General features: G+C 43.3%; 1 protein-coding gene across 2 annotated transcripts in view; it reads right to left on the reverse strand.

Moving 5' to 3' along the window:
* Positions 1–1,033: 1,033 nt before the first annotated feature.
* Positions 1,034–25,505, reverse strand: part of SSBP4 (single stranded DNA binding protein 4) — a 97,324-nt gene continuing 72,852 nt past the window's right edge. The window contains exons 7-18 of one of the 2 annotated variants that reach the window (XM_070747590.1): positions 23,496–23,555; positions 19,615–19,681; positions 18,305–18,375; positions 16,835–16,902; positions 16,637–16,682; positions 14,306–14,341; positions 14,070–14,115; positions 8,957–9,024; positions 7,641–7,719; positions 4,276–4,304; positions 1,717–1,824; positions 1,034–1,485 (exon numbers count right to left, since the gene is read on the reverse strand). In XM_070747590.1, the coding sequence (XP_070603691.1) occupies positions 1,456–1,485; positions 1,717–1,824; positions 4,276–4,304; positions 7,641–7,719; positions 8,957–9,024; positions 14,070–14,115; positions 14,306–14,341; positions 16,637–16,682; positions 16,835–16,902; positions 18,305–18,375; positions 19,615–19,681; positions 23,496–23,555 (708 nt within the window). In that variant the 3' untranslated portion in view covers positions 1,034–1,455. Of the gene's footprint in view, positions 1,486–1,716; positions 1,825–4,275; positions 4,305–7,640; positions 7,720–8,956; positions 9,025–14,069; positions 14,116–14,305; positions 14,342–16,636; positions 16,683–16,834; positions 16,903–18,304; positions 18,376–19,613; positions 19,682–23,495; positions 23,556–25,505 lie in introns of both variants that reach the window. The other variant, XM_070747598.1, reaches the window with a different exon arrangement.

A 25,505-nucleotide genomic window follows, 5' to 3' on the forward strand; every position in this document is an offset into this window, starting at 1 on the left:
TAGGAAGCATCTAAAAGCTGAAAGGTGGAGGACTGACTTTTGAAGAACGGTCAAAGGTCTATTTTTATATTCTTGTTAGTGTTGGGAAGAGATGGAGGTATAGCCTTTAAAAAAAACCACACAAGTCATTTGTGTGTTTCCCCTTTACCTTCTTAGCTGAAAGGGATGGAAGACAGAACAGGGGAAATTTCTCTACTGTGTGCCTCTGCCGTAGAGTTCTCTTACAGCCAAATTTCTTTTTCAGTTACTGCTGGCAGAGGTGACAGAAAAGGCAGGCCACAAGTGTTCAAAACACTCTATTTGAAAGAGAAAAAAAATGGGGAAAGAAAAGACCAAAAACATGATAAAGGGGGAAAACACTAACTGCTATCGTAATTTGTGTCTTTGCATAGCAACTAGTAGATCAGCTGGTGGCAGCGTCTGGCTGACCTTGTCTAGGCTTGAAAGCTGTGCAGATTTCAGTCTGGTTAATACCAGAATGGGAGACCACTAGGAAATCCCAAGGCTGTAGGAAGCTGAGAATACATCTCAGAAGAATGCAACAGCAAAAGACTTCCATGCTAGTGCCAGGAGAACAACATGGAAATTTCTGTGAAGTTGTCAGGAACCAAGCTCAAATTCACCTTGAGTTCAATATTAGGGTACCTTCCCCCCCCCCCCCCCACAGCATCTGGTACCACACAGTCTCTGCCAACCCATATGGGCAGAATCAGGAATACTTCCATGGGAGTCTGTGCAATTAGGAAACAATTTTGCTATATTTTTTTCCTAGCCCAAAAACTTTTGCATTGCCCGTCAAGTCCACACACCTCCGAATCAATTCAATCTGCTTGGGGCAGCCAATTTTCACCCACCACGTCTTCCCCATTTACCTCCCAAGCTCACCAAAAGGGGGCGTTGTGTCTTCCTCTAGCCGCCTCCTGCTGAACTTCCAAGACTCTGGAAGAGTCTTTCTTAACCATGTTTCCTGATGCACATGCCTTCCCCCCACCAACTGTACCACCAGGTTTTCAGAACAGAGACCAACACGAAGTTTTCCAAACAGCTCAACTGTTCCTGCTACAATGCAGAATTTCAAAAGTCCAAAGACGCACAGTAGACGATAGTCCCAATGTCCAACGGATCTTCATAAACCCCTCGGGGTAAAGGGATGCTGCGGTCCAGCAGGAGAGGAAGGGCATATCTCCCTGCCTTTCGTAACTGTCCGCTCGTGCAGCATATCAAACCTTCGGCTGTCCCACTTTGCTTAGTGACAATTCTCAAGTCACTAGAGTTTATTGAGTACCAGTTAGAGGGCAGGTGGTGACCTGGGCGGGGATCAAAAGTCCAGACTGGGGGCGGGGGGGGGGGGGCTGAAACTAGCAATCAAGGGAAGCTGTTATTAAATACAGGGGGGTTAAGACCCCTGGGGGGGGCATCAGTCTGGCTCCTCTGGGACTGGGCATCCGGGCCGGGTCACACGCTCATAGTCATGCTGGGCGAATACTGGGGAGACAGATGGGAGACACCACAGCATTAGAGGAAGGGTCCATCACGGAGTGGGGGCACCGGCCCCCCTCTTCACACCTCTGACAGCTGCTGCTTCCAGCACGAGATGGCACTGTTAGCTGTTGGTACTGACAGCCCAGTCCGACCCTGCCACAGGGTGCCCCGCCCCCCGCGTGCCCCCCGAGATCCCCGCCCCCTCCGCGGCCGCCGCTCCACGCAGGCCCTTACGCTCTCGCTTTGGAAGGGGTTTATGAAGCTGCTGCCCATCTCGCTGGCGCTGTCGTCACGTGGGGTGCCCGGTGGGTTAGCTATGCTGGCAATGCTACCTGGGGAATTCTTGGGGATCAGAAATAAAAGAGAGAGAGAGGGAGAAAAACAGTAGACAATTCACACCTGAACCATGACTGGAACATATCCTAACATGCGCCATGATTAGGACACTATTATTATTATTATTATTATTATTATTATTATTATTATTATTATTATTTATACTTGTATGCCGCCCTTCTCCGAGGAGTTGGGGCGGACTTCCTAAAATGAACCATGATTAGAACACATAGAAACATAGAAGACTGACGGCAGAAAAAGACCTCATGGTCCATCTCGTCTGCCCTTATACTATTTTTTGTATTTTATCTTAGGATGGATATATGTTTATCCCAGGCATGTTTAAATTCAGTTACTGTGGATTTATCTACCACATCTGCTGGAAGTTTGTTCCAAGGATCTACTACACTTTCAGTAAAATAATATTTTCTCATGTTGCTTTTGATCTTTCCCCCAACTAACTTCAGATTGTGTCCCCTTGTTCTTGTGTTCACTTTCCTATTAAAAACACTTCCCTCCTGAACCTTATTTAATCCTTTAACATATTTAAATGTTTCGATCATGTCCCCCCTTTCCCTTCTGTCCTCCAGACTATACAGATTGAGTTCATTAAGTCTTTCCTGATACGTTTTATGCTTAAGACCTTCCACCATTTTTGTAGCCCGTCTTTGGACCCGTTCAATTTTGTCAATATCTTTTTGTAGGTGAGGTCTCCAGAACTGAACACAGTATTCCAAATGTGGTCTCACCAGCGCTCTATACAGCGGGATCATAATCTCCCTCTTCCTGCTTGTTATACCTCTAGCTATGCAGCCAAGCATCCTACTTGCTTTTCCTACCGCCCGACCACACTGCTCACCCATTTTGAGACTGTCAGAAATCACTATCCCTAAATCCTTCTCTTCTGAAGTTTTTGCTAACATAGAACCATGAACTATGAACCATGAACCTAACATAATTAGAACACATTCTCAAAGCTGTAGACGGCATTATTAAAAAGGTACCATGTGGAAAAGGTTGATAAGGTTTTTTTAAAAAAAATCCAATTTCTGGATCTTTTAAGTGCTTAAGATTCTATTTGCACAATCAGTTGAATTAGATCATGGGGAATCAACATTGTGGTAGGGATTTTCTCAAAAAGATATAACAGGCAGCCCTCAACATACGAGCGTAATGGAGTCTGCCCAGTATGACTGGACGTCACAATGCTTGCAAAACAGACCAAGCCCATTTTACAACCTTTTTTGTGGCTGTCAATAAGAAAACCCTTGGTTGTTAAGCGAACCAATGGTTGGCTACAGAAGAAGTTGTGGCGAAAATTAGAAGCACCACTTTTTGATAAAACTGTCATAAAATACAATTATGTGACCCTATGATGTGGCGCAGGGCCGCAAATGCAGCCATTTGCACTATGGCTAAGCGCCCAAAATTCCATCACGTTCAGGGAAACCCAGGCCCTGGACCTTCCAGAGTCACCCAAAGAATAACCGGTTGTCTCTAAATGTAATAAATAAATAAATAAACTCTTTTTTGGCTCGATCATAACTTCGCTTAAGTGATGGTTGTAAGTCACTTAGCGACTTACAAACAGTAGGTTGTAAGACGACGTGATTCAGATAAGAGTTAGCCTCAGAAAGAATTTGGTTCCTTCCCAGATATCATTCTTTGCATGCTAGGCATAAAGAGAATCAATTAATCTCTCCAGTACAGTGGTACCTCTACTTACAAACGCCTCTACTTACGAACTTTTCTAGATAAGAACCGGGTGTTCAGGATTAAGAACCATTTTCCACTTACAAACCTGAGCCTTCAAAACTGTAACCGGAAAAGGCAGGGAGAAGCCTCCGTGGGGCCTCTCTAGGAATCTCCTGGGAGGAAATAGGGCCAGAAAAGGCAAGGAGAAACCTCCATGGGACCTCTCTAGGAATCTCTTGGGAAGAAACAGGGCCGGAAAAGGCAAGGAGAAACTTCCTCTCTAGAAATCTCCTGGGAAGAAACAGAGCCAGAAAAGGCAGGAAGAAGTCTCCGTGGGGTCTCTCTAGGAATCTCTGGGGAGGAACCAGGGCCGGAAAAGGTGGGGAGAAGCCTCCATGGGGCCTCTCTAGGAATCTCCTGGGAGGAAACGGCCTCCACCCTCCCTGTGATTTCCCCAATCACACGCATTATTTGCTTTTACATTGATTCCTATGGGAGAAATTGCTTCTTCTTACAAACTTTTCTACTTAAGAGCCTGGTCACGGAACGAATTAAATTTGTAAGTAGAGGTACCACTGTAATTAGTTTTTGTTGGGGAGATCAATTGACTCTATTTCTAAGATTAAACGATTTTACATTGAGAGGGCCCCACCGAGTAGATCTAATGCTCCCCTTTAAAGCTATAAAATCTTTCCTGATCCCCTTCTAATCCCCTGATGCCCAGAGCCTGTGGAACTCCAGCCCCATGATGCAAACCCTTACCTTGGGCATCCCATCTATTTCACCTGGACCTGCAACGACAATGAAAGCAAGTTAACCCCCAGCCCTTACGTGGTCTCTACCACGTTGGAAGACTTTTGTGGAAAGCAGGGATTCATTGGCAGCTAAAGTCTAAGGAGCCTCCACTCAATCCACAGAAATTCTTACCAATAAAATCTTTCTACCAATGGACTTTATAGAGATATCGAATATCAATTGCCACCTCTTATCAGTTTTTAAGAAAGTTTTATAACACCTGTTTCTTTCCTCAAGGCCTCCTCTGAACAGGATGTTAAAGTTCAGTCGTTGAGACTGGCAATGATTTCACCCAATCATTGTTTTGCTTCCACAAACCTTCAAGAACAACCAAATCATTCAAAGCAAGGACCAACACAACTAAACTCAGTAAAGTTAGGTCCCACAGAGTGGGCCTTCTCTGGGTCCCGTCAACGAAACAATGTCGCTTGGCGGGACCCAGGGGAAGAGCCTTCTCTGTGGCGGCCCCGGCCCTCTGGAACCAACTCCCCTCAGAGATTAGAATTGCCCCCACCCTCCTTGCCTTTCGTAAGCTTCTTAAAACCCACCTCTGCCGCCAGGCATGGGGGAACTGAGATACTCTTTCCCCCTAAGCCTCTACAATTTTATGCATGGTATGTCTGTATGTATGTTTGGTTTTATAATAAGGGTTTTAACTGTTTTAATATTGGATTGTTATATGCTGTTTTTATTACTGTTGTTAGCCGCCCCGAGTCTATGGAGAGGGGCGGCATACAAATCCAATAAATAAATAAGTAAAATAAATAAATAAAAAGTCAGCCTGCCTCAGGACGTCTTTGAACAAAAGAAACTTATTCAGACGACTTGTCCAACATATATATAGGCCTATCTATAATTCCATCCATATCAGTGATGGGCTCCTACGATCAGGCACGTAGAACCGGTGGAAAAATTTGGGTCAGGTACACAGAACGGGTAGAAAAATGTTGATTTTTTTCCTTTTTTTTCTCTTCTGGGATCTGGTTATGTTTTTCCTATCATAGTAAATGAGGTTGAATGTGTATCATTTTAGAAGAGCTATGCGTGCCTGAGTATGCGTACATGCACAAACAGTTTAAATAGTAGATAATGTATATTTTTGGGTGCCTATGTGTAACTTGCATGTACACATATGGCATATGTACATAGAATTAAATATTATATTTTGGATGCTCAGTAATAGCAAATAGATGTCGAGGAGAGGCCAGGCACACTATGTCAAACCCTTGACGTGAGTGATGTTGGCCTCCTTTAAGCCAACCACATGACTTTTAAGCCACCCTCGGTCACATGATCATCAAGCCACTCCCACCTGGTCATATGGCCAGAAAACCACACCCACAAAATAAGCAATGCCCACAATGTGGTAGTAAAAAAAATTGCAGCCCTTCACTGATCTGTATATACGTTTCAACTATGATAGAAACTTTGAACTTTGTTAGCTTTGAATTGTTTTTATTATTTATTTTATTAATTGGACTTTTATGCCGGTTGCTGAATGAATAAGTCAAGGACATCTGTATCTGATTTCAAGCTCAGACATCTGGGTGGTATAACATCCTTGCTAGATAATCAACAGATAAATGGACACGTGTGTAGTAACACCAATTCCCTAATACTGAAGCATGGAAGTTGTTCCTCATCTTCCAAAATTAACGCTAGAGGATACTCCGAGTTAGGGTCCTGGTGTCCAATGGCCTGCACTCCTGGCTCCAGTCAGAACCTAGCAGATCTTGGCTGGACTCAAAAACCTGAGCAAGCTTGGAGCTGGTTAAGACTTGGGTTAGGAGACCACCAGAAGATTTCACATCTAAAGGTTAGACCAGTGATGGCGAACCTTGTTTTTGCTCATGTGCCAAAAGAGTGTGCGTGTGTGATAGCGCACGCAGCGTGCCCACACCGATAATGCAATGCCCTGCCTGCGCATGCATGCACAACCTCCCCTATGCTCCCCTCCCCGGTGCATGTATCCAGGCCTCACTGAAGCCTCCAGACTTCCAGTAGGCCTGTTGGGATGTTTTTTTCGCCTTCCCCAGGCTTCAAGAAAACATTTGGAGCCTACAGATGGAAAAAAACAGGCCCAACGGGCCGACCGGAAGTTGGGAAACAAACTTCCGGTAGGCCTGCTGAGTTACTTTTCACCCTCCGGAAAGCCAAAAATCAGCTGGAGCTGACATAAGAGCATTGCCTGGCGTGCCCTCAGATATGGCTCCATGCGCTGTAGGTTCGTCATCATTGGGTTAGATTATTAAAAGTTTTTGTTTTTTAAAAAAACATCTTGGAGGAAAACAGTGACAAAGCATTTCTAAACAGACATAAGTAATGTAAGAATTTTATGGATGTGCCCTGAAATCACACTCAACTGGACTTGATCTCTTTCAGCATGCAAGAGAACATAGGGAATTTATTGGATTTTTATCGTCCATTTTATTAATATTGTTTCCTGATTGTTTATTTGACCCCTATGACAATCATTAAGTGTTGTACTTCATGATTCTTGACAAATGTATCTTTTCTTTTATGGACACTGAAAACATATGCACCAAGGACAAGTTCCTTGTGCGTCCAATCACACTTGGTCAATAAAGAATTAGAAACATAGAAACATAGAAGACTGACGGCAGAAAAAGACCTCATGGTCCATCTAGTCTGCCCTTATACTACTTCCTGTATTTTATCTTAGGATGGATCTATGTTTATCCCAGGCATGTTTACATTCAGTTACTGTGGATTTATCAACCATGTCTGCTGGAAGTTTGTTCCAAGGATCTACTACACTTTCAGTAAAATAATATTTTCTCATGTTGCTTTTGATCTTTCCCCCAACTAACTTCAGATTGTGATACACTGCAAGCTCTGACTGTTTGAAGATAAATGCATCTATACCAGCAGACTCTAAGAGTGAGGAGGAGGAGCAAGCAGTTAGAATTCTATTCTAACCCTGAAGGAAGGCCCATACTTACCGAATGATCCATACATCAGTAAGCAGCAATATATTATTATTTAAATTAAACTTATTTTTAGAAAACCAACCATACAGAGGGAAAACTCAGAGTCCCTATTCATGACTCAGTTTTTAAAAACTGAGCTCCTGGGGCAGCTGGGGGGGGGAACCTAATTAGTATGTTAATTATGTTAATTTAAACTCAGTCCCTACCAATAAGACTTGAGCTAAACTCACGCTGGACTCTCCTTTAAGAGGCATTGGAGAATGTATCTTTTCTTTTATGTACACTGAAAACATATGCACCAAGGACAAGTTCCTTGTGCGTCCAATCATGCTTGGCCAATAAAGAATTCTATTCTAACCCTGAAGGAAGGCCCATACTTACCTAAGGATCCATTCATATGATGGGGCTCCATGGCACTCATTCCAGCCATTGGACCTTCTGGACTCGGCCCCATGGAGAACTAAACATTAGGCACAGAGAGTGAAAAGAAGAGAAACACACAAGTAATGAGGAAGGGCAGGTTCCAGGTGGAGACGATTGACAGTTTTCTCCTTCATGTTTGTACTTATTTATTCATTAAGAAAATGTATATGGCCACCCAACTCATTCATGGTGAAAGAAGGGATTTGTTATCATCTCATACGATCCATCTGTTAAACTACTGAAGTTTGCAGATGATACAACAGTGATCGGACTCATTCGAGACAATGATGAATCCGCATACAGATGGGAAGTTGAACAACTATACTTGTGGTGTGACCAGAACAATTTAGAACTGAACACACTCAAAACCGTAGAAATGGTGGTAGACTTTAAGAGAAACCCTTCCACCCCTCCACCTCTCACAATACTAGACAACACAGTATCAACAGTAGAGACCTTCAAATTTCTAGGTTCTATCATATCACAAGACCTAAAATGGTCACCTAACATCAAAAACATCATCAAAAAAGCACAACAAAGAATGTTCTTTCTGCGCCAGCTCAGGAAGCTCAAACTGCCCAAGGAGCTGCTGATACAGTTCTACAGAGGAATCATTGAGTCTGTCATCTGCACCTCTATAACTGTCTGGTTTGGTGCTGCAACCCAACAGGACCGACACAGACTTCAGAGGATAATCAGAACTGCAGAAAAAACCTATGCCTGCCAACCTGCTTTCCATTGAGGACCTGTATACTGCACGAGTCAAAAAGAGGGCGGGGAAAATATTTACTGACCCCTCACATCCTGGACACAAATTGTTTCAATTCCTACCCTCAAAACGTCGCTACAGAGCACTGCACACCAAGACAACTAGACACAAGAACAGTTTTTTCCGAACGCCATCACTCTACTAAACAAATAATTCCCTCAACACTGTCAGACTTTCTACTAAATCTGCACTTCTATTCTACTAGTTTTTCTCATCATTCCTTTCACTCATTTCCTCCCATGTTGACTGTATGACTGTAACTTGCTGCTTATATCCTAAGATTTTTATTAATATTGTTTCCTCATTGCTTATTTGATCCCTATGACAATCATTAAGTGTTGTACCACATGATTCTTGACAAATGTATATTTTATTTTATGTACGCTGAGAGCAAATGTACCAAGACAAATTCCTTGTGTGTCCAATCACACTTGGCCAATAAAAATTCTATTCTATTCTATTCTATTCTATCCAGCAAGGGAGTGAGCAGGAAGAAGGCACTTACCCCAGGCCGGCTTGGCGGAGGGCCAACAGAGTTCATCATGTACATATTTTCACTAGAGTTGGTGGAGTCTGAAATCAAGGACAGGACATTGCAGGAAAAAGTAACCAAGGTGGTCGTCTTTTCTTTTTTTTAGATGTACTGTATTTTTCAGATTATAAGATGCACTCTTTTCTTACCTAAATGACTCTGAAAATTCAGGTGCATCTTATATTCTGAATGTAACTTTTTTCAAAGCTTCCCCCCCCCCCAGGTGCTAACAATGTTCCCAACATTTATCAGCTTACAAGCTTGTTACTCTTTGCAAAGAATGTTTTCCAAGCCCTAAATCTTTGCAGGCTTTTTTCTCCATTGCTCTAACTTGCTCGGAATGTTTCTTTCCAGCCCTAACCAGGTGCTAATGATTTTCCCAGCTCTTACCCACTTGCAAGCTCTTTCATTGTTACTCTCTCTGAATAAGGTTTTTTTAAAGCCCTAACCAGGGGATAAAATAATGTGCTACTGCTATTATGCACTGAAGGAGGGCTTTAACTTGATATCTGTACATTGTTTACAATCTAGCATATCAAAACTAAACTAGGGTCTGCCTCACCTCGATTTAGCTCAAGGCTTCGCATGGCTGCCTGGGGAATTCTCAGAGTTGGAAGTTCACACCTTTTAAAGTCAGCAAGACTGAGAAACATTGAGCTAAACTAACGCTAAGCAGACCCTGTTGCTCGAGGAAAAGAATGTGAAGTCCCAGAAGGGCCGCAAAGCGGAGGCATTCCTATATAACATCCTGGATTAGGCACTTTTATTTTTTAGCTGGGCTGTTTGTGTGTCTTTAGATAGAAAGATTTCCCCCCACCACGGAAACTTCTCTGGAACTCTTTTTCAATGGCTGTGGCTCCACAACATGCTTAGCCGGAGAGGGGCGGCATACAAATCTAATTAATAATAATAATAGTAATAATAATAGTAATAATAATAGTAATAATAATAGTAATAATAGTAATAATAATAATAATAATAATAATAAGCCAGTGAAAGTGGTCCCAGTGGTACTTGGCACGCTGGGCGCAGTGCCAAAGGATCTCAGCGGACATTTGAAAACCATCGGAATTGACAAAATCTCCACCTGTCAATTGCAAAAGGCCGCTTTACTGGGATCGGCAAACATAATTCGCCATTAGATCACGCGGTCCTAGGTGCTTGGGAAGCGCCCGACTGGTGATGAAATACGAAATCCAGCATAGTGATCTCGTTTGCTGAGTTGTATTGACATAATAATAATAATAATAATAATAATAATAATAATAATAACAACAACAACAACAACAACAATAATTGTTATTATTATTATTAGCCAGTGGAGGGCCGCTCGTCTTACCTCCTACTGGTGCACCCTCCAAGGCCCTCGTGGGCACACATGCACTCAATGGGCGTGTCGGTGCGAGATTTGGCTTCTGTGCATGCGCAGCAAGCAAAATCTTGTGTGAGGACGCGCACAAGAGTGACCTTTTGGCAATTTTTGGAGATATTTTTGGTTCCGCACATGCGCAGAAGCAAAAAATTGGTGAAAATTGTCCAAATCTCACTCGTGCGAGATTTCGCTTGTTACGCACGCGCAGAAGCCAAATCTCATGCAGGGCCACGTCAGGGGTGTGCAGCTGCGCACGCATCCCGGAATTCCCTACCGGGACGGAGCACCTGAGCTCACCGGCTGCTGCTAACTACTGTCAGCTTAACACAGATGAGACCCAATGGCTACGTTCACACAATACACTTGGTTTTTCTAAATTAGAATAAAAAAATATCAGGAGGAAGCCTCTCAAACTTGGCCATAACCTCCTCCATCTCAATTGATGTACCTATTGTTTTTATTCTAAATCTCCAATTTCCATGTTGGCTGAGGCCTTGATTACATTTATCCAATGAGGTAATCCAGGCTTCAAAGTTAATTTAAAACAGTGTTTTGGAAGATTTTCTTTCTTTCTTTCTTTCTCTTTCTCTCCTTCCCTCCTCCCTCCCTCCCTCTCTTTCTTCCTTCGTTCCTTCCTTCCCTCCCTTTATTCCTTTCCTTTCTCTAAATAACGCAAGGTTGCAAACAGCTAATACACCTCCTACTTTCTTCACAACGATCCACCTGTGAGGTGGATTGGACTGAGAGGCAGCTCAAAGTCACTCAGTCAGTTTTCATGCCTAAAGTGGGACTAAAAGCCACAGTCTGAATTTGTAGCCTAGTACAGTAATCCCTCGCTACTTTGCGGTTCATCTTTCACGGATTCGCTACTTCACGGGTTTTCAAAAGGGGCTCAAATCCATTATTATTATTACTATTATTACTATTATTATTATTATTAATAATAATAATAATAATAATAATAATAATAATAATAATAATATTAGATTTGTATGCCGCCCCTCTCCGAAGACTCGGGGAGGCTCACAACAACGATAAAAACAATATTATAATGGCACAAATCTAATATTAAAAAACTAAAAACCCTATCATAATTAAAAACCAAACAGCACATACATACCAAACATAAATTATAATAAGCCTGGGGGAAAGATGTCTCAAATCGCCCATGCCTGGCGGTATAGGTGGGTCTTAAGTAGTTTACGGAAGACAAGGAGGGTGGGAGTAGTTTTAATCTCCGGGGGGAGTTGATTCCAAAGGGCCGGGGCCGCCACAGAGAAGGCTCTTCCCCTGGGGCCCGCCAGACAACATTGTTTAGTCGACGGGACCCGGAGAAGGCCAACTCTGTGGGACCTTATCGGCCGCTGGGATTCGTGCGGTAGCAGGCGGTTCCGGAGGTACTCTGGTCCAATGCCATGTAAACATTTAAAATCCATTAAAAATTCTTCTACAGTACTACTGTACTCTATTAAACAAACTGGTAGGATATCACATGTAGTTCCAGCTGAGAAACATTAAAGAATGACTGTTTAATGCAAAGGGTGGGTTTTAAAAGTCCAAATACTTGTTAAATACATTAAAAAATATATCTTTCCTCTACTTCATGGAAATTCATTTTTCACAGGTGGTCTTGGAACGCATCCCCTGCGAAAAACGAGGAATCATGGACTTTAACAACCAGATGCTATGACAGCACGGGCAAACCAATGAGTGGGCACTGGAGAGTTTAGGCCAGTGATGGTGAATCTATGGCACGGGTGCCACAGGTGGCACACGGAGCCATATCTGCCGGCAGATAAGCTGTTGCCCTAGCTCAGCTCCAACGTGCTTGTGTATGCTGGCCAGCTGAATTTTGGCTTGCACAGAGGCTCTGGGAGGGCGTTTTCGGCTTCCAAAGAGCCTCTGGAGGGATGAAGAAGGGCGTTTTTACCTTCCCCCCAGCTCCAGGGAAACCTTTGGAGCCTGTAGAGGGTGAAACGGAGCCTACTGGGCCCACCAGAAGTTGGGAAACAGACCATTTCTGGCCTGCAGACATTGAATTACGGGTATGGGCACTCACGCATGCACGATAGCTCATGCCCACGCTCTTTCTGTGCCCAAGGAAAAAACGGTTCACCATCATTGGTTTAGGCCAATAGGGGTTAATGCAGGTGAATGACCACTACTGTATGGACTATGGGTTCAGTGCTCAGGAAGGCAGGGGATGCTAGACAGATATCTGGAATCTCATACTCCACAGCGGAATTCTTCAGGAGAATAAGCAATGGGACCCACTCTCTGTTCTGTCGGGCTCTCTGGTAGAATCCTCCCGAAAATTCACAGGTACAAATTTCAGACAAACACATGTTTGAAAATTCAAAACAATGTTCTTTATACCGAAAATTCAAATAAATTAAGCCCTCTTTTTGTAACGCAAAGAGCACTCGTCTCCAAACAAACTGGTAATTTGTACAAGTCCCTTATCGCATTCTGCACGATCTGAAGTTTCCGAACACTTTTCAAAGATAGCCCCATGTAGAGAGCATTGCAGTAATCAAACCTCGAGATGATGAGGGCATGAGCGACTGTGAGCAGTGACTCCCTGTCCAAATAGGACCGCAACTGGTGCACCAGGCGAACCTGGGCAAACGCCCTCCTCGCCACAGCCGAAAGCCGCCCCCACAGCCGCCCCCACTCTCCTGGCCTTCTAAAAGCCAAAAGCCTCTAAAAACAGTTTGAGGCCTGGGAAGCCACTGAGCACCAACATCTTGCTCCAGCATGATGGTTGTATGATGGTGAGATGAATGTTTTTACTATGGGGTTCAACTTTTTGTCTCGCATTTTATTGTTGTCTGCCGCCCTGAGTCCACGAGGAGATGGATGGAATACAAATGTAATCAAATCAAATCAATTTTGACAGAACAGTAGAGCCTTTGGAAATAATTTCCTTCCAAAAAAGAATCCCAGGGTACTTATAAGAATCCAATCCTAGTTAGTCACTGGGACCAAAGATTTATTCTTTCAAGCTTTTGGGATCATACTGGAACTCATCATGAGGGAACTTCTTTCTCCTGATAATAATAATAATTTTAATAATAATAATAATTTTAATAATAATCATAATCATAATAATCATAATTTCGTGGAGAAAAAGAAAGTATGGATCATCGACATCACAATCCCAGGGGACAGCAGAATTGAGGATAAGCAGCTAGAGAAATTAGTGAAATACGAAGATCTAAAAATCGAGCTGCAAAGGTCCGTGAAAGTGGTTCCAGTGGTACTTGGCACGCTGGGCGCAGTGCCAAAGAATCTCAGTGGACATTTGAAAACCATCGGAATTGACAAAATCTCCATCTGTCAATTGCAAAAGGCTGCTTTACTGGGATCGGCAAACATAATTCGCCGCTGCATCACGCAGTCCTAGGTGCTTGGGAAGCGCCCGATTGGTGATGAAATACGAAATCCAGCATAGTGATCTCGTTTGCTGTGTTGTACTGACATAATAATAATAATAATAATAATAATAATAATAATAATAATAATAATAATAGTAATAATAATAATAATAATAATTTATAAGACTTGTATGCTGCCCCTGTCCAAAGACTCAATGATGAGCTCTAAAACAAGTCCGAAAGTTTGGAAGGAGAAACCTTTGGTCCTTGACTCAGATGGGATCCTCCAACATTACCCTGGGACAAATATATTAACCTTCCTTCACAGGATACTTACCTCCAGGGCTGGGCATAAGTGGGGTGCCAGGGGGGCCTCCGCCTCCCTGTGAGGAGAGAGAGAAATAATGTTCAGGATCCCGGGGTTTGCCTTGTGGAGTCACTCTCATCATCAGCATTATCAACCGTGTCTTGCAAGCAGATTAATTAAGAGTCATCTGCCCTGAATCAGGATGTAGTTCAAAACTTGCCCAGGAAGTCCCGCCCACATCGTTTCACCCCTCTTCAGCCACTTACCCCATAGCTGCCAGGAGAAGATGAGGAATAGGATACCTAAACAGGATAGAAAAGAAAGGGAGAGAATCACCGGATTGGGACCAGATTTATGTATTTTGCATATGGAATATCATACATGGATTAGCAATACAGTGTTCCCTTGATTTTCGCGGGGGATGCATTCTGAGACCGCCCGCGAAAGTCAAATTTCCGTGAAGTAGAGATGCGGAAGTAAATACACTATTTTTGGCTATGGACAGTATCACAAGCCTTCCCTGAACACTTTAAACCCCTAAAGTGCAATTTCCCATTCCATTAGCAACCATTTAGATCATTACTCACCATGTTTATTTATTAAAATGTATTAAAAAAATATTTATTAAAGGCAGATGAAAGTTTGGCGATGACATATGACGTCATCGGGTGGGAAAAACCGTGGTATAGGGAAAAAACCAGCAAAGTATTTTTTAATTAATATTTTTGAAAAACCGTGGTATAGACTTTTCACGAAGTTCGAACCCGTGAAAATCGAGGGAACATTGTATACCATATTTAAGACACAACCTTTCCCCACCCTAAAAGAGGGTGGAAATGTCGGTGCATCATTTTTAGCTGTCCCGAAGCCTTGTTCCCTGCCTGCAGAGAGTCTCTTGAATGCTGGGGAAGGGCAAAAAATGTGAATTTTTTTTATTTTTTTGCAAAAATGGAGTGGGCAAGTGGTCTGAGGAGCCTGCAGAGAGCTCCCGGGGACCAAGGGAAGGCAAAAATGCTTCAATGTGAAAAAAAGGGCAAAAACCCCTGCTCCATTTTTCATAAAAATGGGGGCATTTTTGCCATCCCCCAGCAGCTCCCTGCAGGCTTCCCAGAGCTTTTGCCCACTCAATTTTTGCAAAAAAGCGTGGCAAAAACCCCTGTTTTTTTCAAAATCGGGGCAATTTTGCCTTCTAATTGCCCCATCCAGCATGACTGGAGGAGGAATTCTGGGAGTTGAAGTCCACTAGTCTTAAAGCTGTCAGGTTTGAAGTTTGTAAAAAGTTTACATGTTTGTAAAAAGTATTCTGCTACACTGGTCTTTTATTAAATAATGTATTACTACACCATTTGGTTCAGAATATTTTTTTCCTTGTTATCCGCCTCTAAAATCTAGGTGTGTCATATACTCCAAAATATGGTACATCAACATTTCATCTAGATAAGTAGAACACAATAAAATATAAATGTTATAAAGATCTTATCTGGGAAGCAGAATATATCAAGCATTAGCTGCATTTGGTAGGCCTGCTTAACCTGGTTACCGAATTAACATAGAAGACTGACGGCAGAAAAAGACCTCATGATCCATTTAGTCTGCCCTTATACTATTTTTTGTATTTTATCTTAGGATGGATCTATGTTTATCCCATGTTTAAATTCAGTTACTGTGGATTTACCAACCACGTCTGCTGGAAGTTTGTTCCAAGGATCTACTACTCTTTCAGTAAAATAATATTTTCTCATGTTGCTTTTGATCTTTCCCCCAACTAACTTCAGATTGTGTCCCCTTGTTCTTGTATTCACTTTCCTATTAAAAACACTTCCCTCCTGAACCTTATTTAACCTTTTGACATATTTAAATGTTTCGATCATGTCCCCCCTTTTCCTTCTGTCCTCCAGACTATACAGATTGAGTTCATGAAGTCTTTCCTGATACGTTTTATGCTTGAGACCTCCCACCATTCTTGTAGCCCATCTTTGGACCCGTTCAATTTTGTCAATATCTTTTTGTAGGTGAGGTCTCCAGAACTGAACACAGTATTAACCCATTTGGGGAGAGTCTGCATATCGTATTTTTCAGAGTGTAAGAAGCACCTCCCACCCCCCAAGAGACTGAAAATTGAGTGTGTCTTACACCCTGTATGTAACTTTTTTGAAGCTTTTCCCCCCAGCTCTTTCCAGCTTGCAGGATTTTTTTCACTACCACTTTGAAGAAGTTTTTTTTCCAGCCCTAAATCTTTGCAGGCTTGTTTTCATTGCTACTCCCTCCAAATAAGTTTTTTTCCCCAGCCCTAAACAGGGGATTATATAATGTGCAGAAGCTGACTGGACTAAGGACACTAGCCAGATTAATACGTGGTGGGTACATTTCCATCCCCCCTCCCCATTTTCCTCCCCCAAAACTAAGGTGCATCTTATATCCTGAAAAATAGGGTAATTTCCTGAATTACAAAGTAAATAAACTGGTTGAGTGTGTACCACAAAATGAGACACAAAAACTCTGCCCATTTGGTGAAGTCTGTTGTGTGAATGCGGCCACTGTGACTTTCTGAATTGTAGAGAAAGTTTTATTGAAATAAAAAATAAAACCAGACATACCGAGTTTGTGTTTATATTTGGCCAGGATCCTCGAATACCCGGAGCTCTGCAGAGAAAAATGCACAAGGCTGACCTCTCAAACATTTGGAAGATTTCCTGGGAAGGGAGGATGAGGTTCTGTTCTGTTGAAAAGACAGACTTTTCCCTGATTTATTTTGGCTACCCACTTCTCCAAGAGAAATTAATGCGGACACTTACATGTTCATTGTGGGCATACCAGGGCAAACCAGGGACCCTGGAGGAGGTCTGATGCCACCACCATAATTCTGGATGGAAACAAAGCAGGAACATATTAGGGGAAAGGAAGAGAAACCAATCAAGAATACAGTGATACCTCTACTTAAGAACGCCTCTACTTATGAAACAGGGCCGGAAAAGGCGAGGAGAAGCCCCCAGGAAGCCTCTCTAGGAATCTCCTGGGAGGAAACAGGGCCGGAAAAGGCAGGGAAAAGCCTCCGGGGAGCCTTTCTAGGAATCTGCTGGGAGGAAACAGGGCCGAAAAAGGCAGGGAGAAGCCTCTGTGGGGCCTCTCTAGGAATCTCCTGGGAGGAAACAGGGCCGGAAAAGGCAGGGAGAAGCCTCCGGGGAGCCTCTCTAGGAATCTGCTGGGAGGAAACAGGGCTGGAAAAGGCAGGGAGAAGCCTCCGTGGGGCCTCTCTAGGAATTTCCTGGGAGGAAACAGGGCCGGAAAAGGCAGGGAGAAGCCTCCAGGGAGCCTGTCTAGGAATCTCCTGGGAGGAAACAGGGCCGGAAAAAGCAGGAAAAAGCCTCCGGGGAGCCTCTCTAGGAATCTGCTAGGAGGAAACAGGGCCCTCCCTGTGGTTTCCCAATCACATGCATTATATGCTTTTACATTGATTCCTGTGGGAAAAATTGCTTCTTCTTACAAAATTTTCTACTTAAGAACCTGGTCACGGAACAAAATAAGTTCGTAAGTAGAGATACCATTGTATTTGATCCCCGTCCCAGTCATTCCTCACCTATAGCACCCAATGGGATTTATCTATTTAGTACAGAAGTCAGGATCTTTGTGTTATTACCCTTTCCCCCAAAAAATAAGACATCCCCTGATAATAAGCCCAATCGGGCTTTTGAATGCATGGCAATAAATCCAAGGGCTTATTTCAGGATTCATAAAAAATGTAACACAGGGTCTTGTTTTCGGGGAAACATGGCACCATTACAGATACCACTGATAAGAAACATCACACCACTAGATTCATCTTGAAGCTTTCTTTATTCTAACTAAATGAAAAAAAGCAGTAGTTTTAAGGAATATGAAAACTAGACAATGTCGTTTGGTGGGACCTAGGGGAAGAGCCTTCTCTGTGGAGGCCTCTGCCCTCTGGAATCAGCTCCCCCCGGAGAATCATACTGCTCCCACCCTCCTTGCCTTTCGTAAGAATCTAAAGACTCACCTATGCTGCCAAGTTTGGGGTTATTAGATTCTCCCCCTCAGCCAATGATAGTGTGTTTGTTGCTTGACCCCCAAAGAGGTCCTGACCCCCAGGTCGAGAACCACTGTTCTAGACCATCCTTTGCATTCAAACTGCTATGCATGTGCATACATACACAAACACCCACAAAACCATTGCAATCTCGTATCAAATAATTCTTCCACAGCCACTAACCGGTTTCAAAACCAACCCCTCATTTTCGGGAGCTCACCTGTGGAGCCATTCCTGTCATACCCCGTGGAGGGGTCATGCGCTGCAGGGGGCCCATGCTAGGATGCCCCACTGGTGACAAAAGGAATGGGAAAAGAGGAGAGAATTAAGGGAGATCAAACATATTTAAGATACAACTGTAGAATCATAGAAACATAGAAGACTGACGGCAGAAAAAGACCTCTTGGTCCATCTAGTCTGCCCTTATACTATTTCCTGTATTTTATCTTACAATGGATATATGTTTATCCCAGGCATGTTTAAATTCAGTTACAGTGGATTTACCAACCACGTCTGCTGGAAGTTTGTTCCAAGGATCTACTACTCTTTCAGTGAAATAATATTTTCTCACGTTGCTTTTGATCTTTCCCCCAACTAACTTCAGATTGTGTCCCCTTGTTCTTGTGTTCACTTTCCTATTAAAAACACTTCCCTCCTGAACCTTATTTAACCCTTTAACATATTTAAATGTTCCGATCATGTCCCCCCTTTTCCTTCTGTCCTCCAGACTATACAGATTGAGTTCATGAAGTCTTTCCTGATACGTTTTATGCTTAAGACCTTCCACCATTCTTGTAGCCTGTCTTTGGACCCGTTCAATTTTGTCGATATCTTTTTGTAGGTGAGGTCTCCAGAACTGAGCACAGTATTCCAAATGTGGTCTCACCAGCGCTCTATATAAGGGGATCACAATCTCCCTCTTCCTACTTGTTATACCTCTAGCTATGCAGCCAAGCATCCTACTTGCTTTTCTTACTGCCCGACCACACTGCTCACCCATTTTGAGACTGTCAGAAATCACTATCCCTAAATCCTTCTCTTCTGAAGTTTTTGCTAACACAGAACTGCCAATGCAATACTCAGATTGTGGATTCCTTTTCCCCAAGTGCATTATTTTACATTTGGATCTCTAATGCTTGAATGTACGGAGCCTGGAGCCTCAAAAAAAGAAGAAGCAATTACTCGAAAAATCCGTACATTCAAGCCGTTAAATGAAGCAAAAGGAACAAGTTCAGAGGTTTATAGCATTTGCATTAGCTTTACCAAACGTGACTACGTACTGCGCTTAAAAAAATATAGGCAAGGATGTGAAAAATTCAGAAATGCTTTGTGTTTTTTTTAATGCAAATAATTTCTAAATAATATACTTTGATATTTATTGATTTATAATGCACATTTATCTCATTTATTTATGAAATGGATGGACATAGATTATACAAAAAACCCACCATTAATCTCATTTCCCTGCTTGCAACATAATCTGATTATCACTGTAACTATCCACTCATCCCATTTTAACTCACTGCTCACCTTGTGATCGGATTGTCGGATCCATTGCACTGGGCATCAGAGGTTGGCCAGACACACCCATAGATGGCTGTAAGGAGGGATGAGGGAAAACCATGTCTTTTTAATCAGGTAGATTATGATGCTTATTCACCAAAGAAAGAAAGAAAATATATCTACAGAAGAACTAGACATAGTAAATGTAATAGACGATGTATACTGTATTACATATACCTTGGCCAGTGCATCTCAATAGGGGGTGATACAGTGGTACTTCTACTTACGAACTTAATTCGTTCTGTGACCAGCTTCTTAAGTAGAAAAGTCTGTAAGAAGAAGCAATTTTCCTGATAGGAATCAATGTAAAAGCAAATAATGTGTGTAATTGGGGAAACCACAGGGAGGGTGGAGGCCCTGTTTCCTCCCAGGAGATTCCTAGAGAGGCTCCACAGAGGCTTCTCACCGCCTTTTCCGGCCCTGTTTTCTCCCAGGAGACTCCTAGAGAGGCTCCACAGAGGCTTCTCACCGCCTTTTCCGGCCCTGTTTTCTCCCAGGAGATTCCTAGAGAGGCCCCACGGAGGCTTCTCCCTGCCTTTTCCGGTTACAGTTTCGGAGGCTTGGGTTTGTAAGTGGAAAATGGTTCTTGAAAAGAGGCAAAAAAAATCTTGAACACCCGGTTCTTATCTAGAAAAGTTCATAAATAGAGACGTTTGTAGGTAGAGGTACCACTGTACAATAAAGGAAATTGAATGGAGTGTTAAATGTGGTTGGCGGCACTTGGCAAGATAAGTGTAATTTTCAACAACAATCTCCCCCTATGCCCGACGAGATAAGTTTTGGATCAGGGAGTGCTACTTCTTCTAACATATGCCAGTGAAACATGGACACTAATCTCATAACTGATACAAAAGCTACAAGTGACACAAAGAGCCATGATAAAGATACATATTCGGCATCACAAGACAGATAGAAAGACCTGCATGTGGATTAGAGCAGTGTTTCCCAACCTTGGCCACTTGAAGATATCTGGACTTCAACTCCCAGAATTCCCCAGCCAGCATTCGCTGGCTGGGGAATTCTGGGAGTTGAAGTCCAAATATCTTCAAGTCGCCAAGGTTGGGAAACACTGGATTAGAGAACAAATGAAAGTATACAATACAGTGATCCCTCGATCATCGCGAGGGTTCCGTTCCAGGACCCCTCGCGATGATCGATTTGTCGCGAAGTAGCGGTGCGGAAGTAAAAACACCATCTGCGCATGCGCAGATGGTGTTTTTATTTCCACAGCAGCAGCGAGGAGCCGAAGATTGGGTTTCCCCGCCGCCTCGCTGCTGCTGCTTGTCCGCGCGCGTGCCGCCCGCCCCCGCGCTGTTGCTGGGGCCGCTTCTCAGCTGAGAAGCGGCCCTGGGGTTTCCCCCGCGCGCGCGCTGCCCGCCCCCCGCGCTGTTGCTGGGGCTGCTTCTCAGCTGAGAAGCGGCCCTGGGGTTTCCCCCGCGCGCGCGCGTGCTGCCCGCCCCCCGCGCTGTTGCTGGGGCCGCTTCTCAGCTGAGAAGCGGCCCTGGGGTTTCCCCGCGCGTGTGCCGCCCACCCGCCCACGCCGTTGCTCGCGCCTTACCGGGGCAAGAGGGGGAAGACCCAGGGAAGCCTCTGCCCGGCGGGGAAACTCCACCATCTACGCATGCGTGGAAGGGCACGCATGCGCAGATGGTGGAGTTTACTTCCGGGTTGAAAACTCGCGATATAGCGTTTAGCGAACATCGAGATCGCGAAACTCGAGGGATCACTGTATCATTAAGAAGTGGGTTTCAGCAGGTTCTGACTAGTTCTGGAGAACCAGTAGTGGAAAGTTTGAGTAATTTGCAGAACCGGTGGTGGAAATTTTGAGTAGTTTGGAGAACTGGTAAATGCCACCTCTGACTGGTCCCACCCATATATTCTCTGCCTCCCAAGTCCCAGCCGATCGGGAGGAAATGGGGATTTTGCAGTAACCTTCCCCTGGAATGGGGAGCCTGCAGTATCCTTCCCCTGCCATGCCCACCAAATCACGCCCACGGTACCGGTAGTAAAAAGTTTTGAAACCCACTATTGCAAGAGAGTACAAGAATAGAAATGGAAAAAGAACAGACACTTGGACCAAGGCACGAGTCTTCGGAGAGGGGCAGCATACAAATCTAATAAATTAAATTAAATTAATTAAATTAAGACAGTCATAGAATGGATCCCATTGTCAACCCTGAAGTGAGACTAATTGTGGCCATTTTCTTTTTTCATACTTTCTTCTAAGGTTTTTCCCTGCATGGATGATTGTATGTATGTATTTATATATTGGGGTTCCTTGTTTTTAGATTTTAAAATGCACTATTGTTATTTTTTAGATTTTAATTATTAGATTTGTTATTATGTATTGCCTTCATCACTGTTGTGAGCCGCCCCGAGTCTACGGAGAGGGGCGGCATACAAGTCTAGTAAATAATAATAATAATAATAATAATAATGATGATGATAATAATACTACTACTACTACTACTACTACTACTAATGATGATGATATGGCTTGGAGCTAAGGGGCCGGAGACGGTGGTGTAGAGCAGCTGGGGAATTCTGGGAGTTGAAGTCCGCTAGGCTTAAAGTTGCCAAGGTTGGAGACCCCTGGGGGAGCGATACGAGGGTCGGCCAGAAAGTAATGCACCACAGTTTTATTTTCTCAGCCTACAGTAATGGTACAAATGCAAAACTTTAGATATACATTATTTGAATTGTCAGGAGTGTGTGTGTTAATTTTGCATTTCTTCAGACAGATAGCGTAGCTGCAGCAGTGTTTCAAAATAGTGTCTGTGAATGATGTACGTTACAAGGCTGACCCAGAAAGTAATGCACCACATTTTTTTTCTTCAACAATTATTTATTGAACACAATGAAACTTACACACAAGAAAGAATGGTGTTTCTTCTACACTCCCTATTTTTTCACGTAATCCCCGTCCCTTTCTATGGCCTTCCTCCAGCGAGACACAAGGGCGTGTATGCCCTGTCGGTACCACTCCTTGTTCTGGTCACGAAGCCATTTCCGCACTGTGCCAATCACCTCTTCCACACTTCCTTTGCTGATTGACAGCTTCAGAGCCACCTGCCGAGTCGTTATGCGTCAGTCCCTGCGAATGAGCACATCAGCAAGCTGCGTCTTGTCTGGTGTGACAGCGGTGGCTGGCTACCCCGAATGATGCAAATCTTGGAGCTCTGCCAAACCATCTCCCAGCGACCTCATCCTCTGTGCCCAGCGACTAACCGTACTTCTGTCGACTGCAGATTCTCCATTAACTGTACACTAATGTTTGTGAATGTTCCCAACAGTTTCTTTCTCTACAGTGAGAAATTCAATGACGACACCCTGCTTGTAACATACATCACTTACAGACGCCATTTTGAAAGACTGCTGCATCTACGCTATCTTTCTGAAGAAAGAACCGTTGAACTTACCTGAACGGTCTTCTCGATGCACTGCAAGGAGAGTCCAATGTGGGTTATTCTCTAGTCTGATTGGAAGGGACTGAGTTTAATTTAAATATTAGGCAGGCACCGCCCCTTAGCCCTCCAGTCAATAAGAAAACGAAGGAGCAGTAAACTATTAACCATTTATTAAACAACTGTAAAACCAACTGTAAGGTAACCTTAAGAACCATAAAATATGAATAACATAATTGACCCTGGTCCATAAGCCGGGCAGGTTTAGACTCTCCTTTCAGTGCATCGAGAAGACCGTTCAGGTAAGTTCAAAGGTTCTTCTCCAATGCACTTGCAAGTATGTAGTGGAAAAGCTAGACAAATGCTAGAGGAGACAACATCTGGATTTTTGCAGATGAAAAGGAAGAACTGAATTACCAAAATAGTCCACACCGAAGAACTTACCTGGCTTGGCATTCGAACCGAAGGACGGAGCCCAGCAGGGAAGCGCGAAGGCATGAACGCCTGCGGATGAATAAAAGAGAGGTGAACAGCTCCAAATACGTAGTAAATTGCAGCAGAAGGACTCAGACATATCCATGCTTTGGCAAAGGTCAGCTTCAAACAATGCAAACTGGATTGGGTATCTTCACGAGAATCAGTAAAATGGCACTAAGCAAGTTAATATGATACAACACCTGCTAAGCTTCTTATCACTAAATCTAATGACTGGTAGCCTGTCTCCAGGCTTCCAAATAATAATAATAATAATTAATAATAATTTATTAGATTTGTATGTATAATCTGAGAATGACAGGTCATCTTGCATACAAAGCCATAGGTTCGCCGTCACAGCTCTATGGCTTTCCCCGAATTCTGGACATTTTCAGTAAATCTCAACTTGTCCCATAAGGGATGCTGGGAGTTGTAGTTCAACAACACTGGGAAGGTTACACGTTGACCCCTATTTCCTGAAATGATATGAACTGAGGACTGAGAGATGGAACTATTTACGGGACCGTCTTCTGCCTCACACTTCCCAGTGGCCGATCAGAGCCTACAGGGTTGCCTTCTCCAGGTCCTGTCGGCCAAACAATGTCAACTGGTGGGGCCCCGTGGGAGGGCCTTCTCTGTGGCAGCTCCAGCTCTCTGGAACCAACTTCCCCTAAAGTTCTGTACCACCCCACACCCTCCTGGCTTTCCGGAAAGCCTTAAAAACCTGGCTTTGCTGGCAGGCCTGGAGTCATTGAGCAACAGTATCGAGCTGCAACCTAAAATGTGACGAATGTTTCATAGGGGTTTTCAAATTGTTTTAATTTTGTTGCACGCTGCCCATAGTCCGACAGGAGTTGGGTGGCTTATAAATGTAACAAGTTAAATTAAATTAAATTAATGGCTGATACCCATTTTATTTATTTATTTATTTATTAGATTTGTATGCCGCCCCTCTCCGTAGACTCGGGGCAGCTAACAACAATAATAAAACAGCATATGACAAATCTAATATTTAAAATAACTAAAAACCCTTATTAAAAGCCATTAGTTTTTTTTAATATCATGAACATGGGTTAAACCTGCCTTCAGATGCCTGCAGTAATTCTCTCTGTGCACTCATGGGAGATCTAAAACTTGGCTTAAATTTTGCAGTGACAGTGATCTAAATGAGACCAATGGCAACCTGACAGTCTCTTTTTTTCTCTGGTTTATCTATTACAAGTCCCTCTGTAGTTCTGCTTGGGTCTCTGCCATCCCAATTCCTGCCTTGCTAAATTCAACGCAACAACTTCAGAGATACCCCGAAGCTGACTGTCTCAGCTGGGGTGGTCCCACTGGTATCGTTAGGAGAGTGATGTTGTCTCAATCTTACGCAGTTGCTGTTGGGCAGAAGTTTCCAAGCTTTCTTTTATACACACACTTTTGTAGCCTTTTAATTCATTTTTTAATTGCCATTTCGCACCTCCTCTCTACAAGATGACTCAAAGCAGCTTTTGAAAACCAGCTTGCTGGTCAGACTTGGGAATGCAACAATGGCAAACACCACACATGTACAGTATAATCCCCCCATCCAAATGATATCAGAAGGCTCCAAAATTAAGTAAAAATGAATTTGATGTTGGGGCTTTAACAGAGCATCTTTGGAAGAGATATTATGATTAAGGGTTAAGGGGCGAGTACAAGTGCACTAGAGTGCCTTCCGTCCCCTGTCCTATTGCTCTCCTATATCTCCTATACCTTTCTTCTATTCCTATATCTCTTCTTCTATTCCTTCATTGATATGTTCTATTACTCTACCTTCTTTTCTATTCTTTCTTAGATATATTTTACTATGAGTATCTCCTCTATAACCTTCATCATGTATTTTACTATGTGTATATAGATATACAGTGAACCCTCGAGTTTCGCGTCCTCAAGGATCGCGAAAGGGCTATTTCGCTAGTTTGCAACCCGGAAGTAAACTCCACCATCTGCGCATGC

This window comes from Erythrolamprus reginae, chromosome 1 (assembly GCF_031021105.1).
Source record: "Erythrolamprus reginae isolate rEryReg1 chromosome 1, rEryReg1.hap1, whole genome shotgun sequence".
NCBI classification, from domain to species: Eukaryota; Metazoa; Chordata; class Lepidosauria; order Squamata; family Dipsadidae; genus Erythrolamprus; species Erythrolamprus reginae.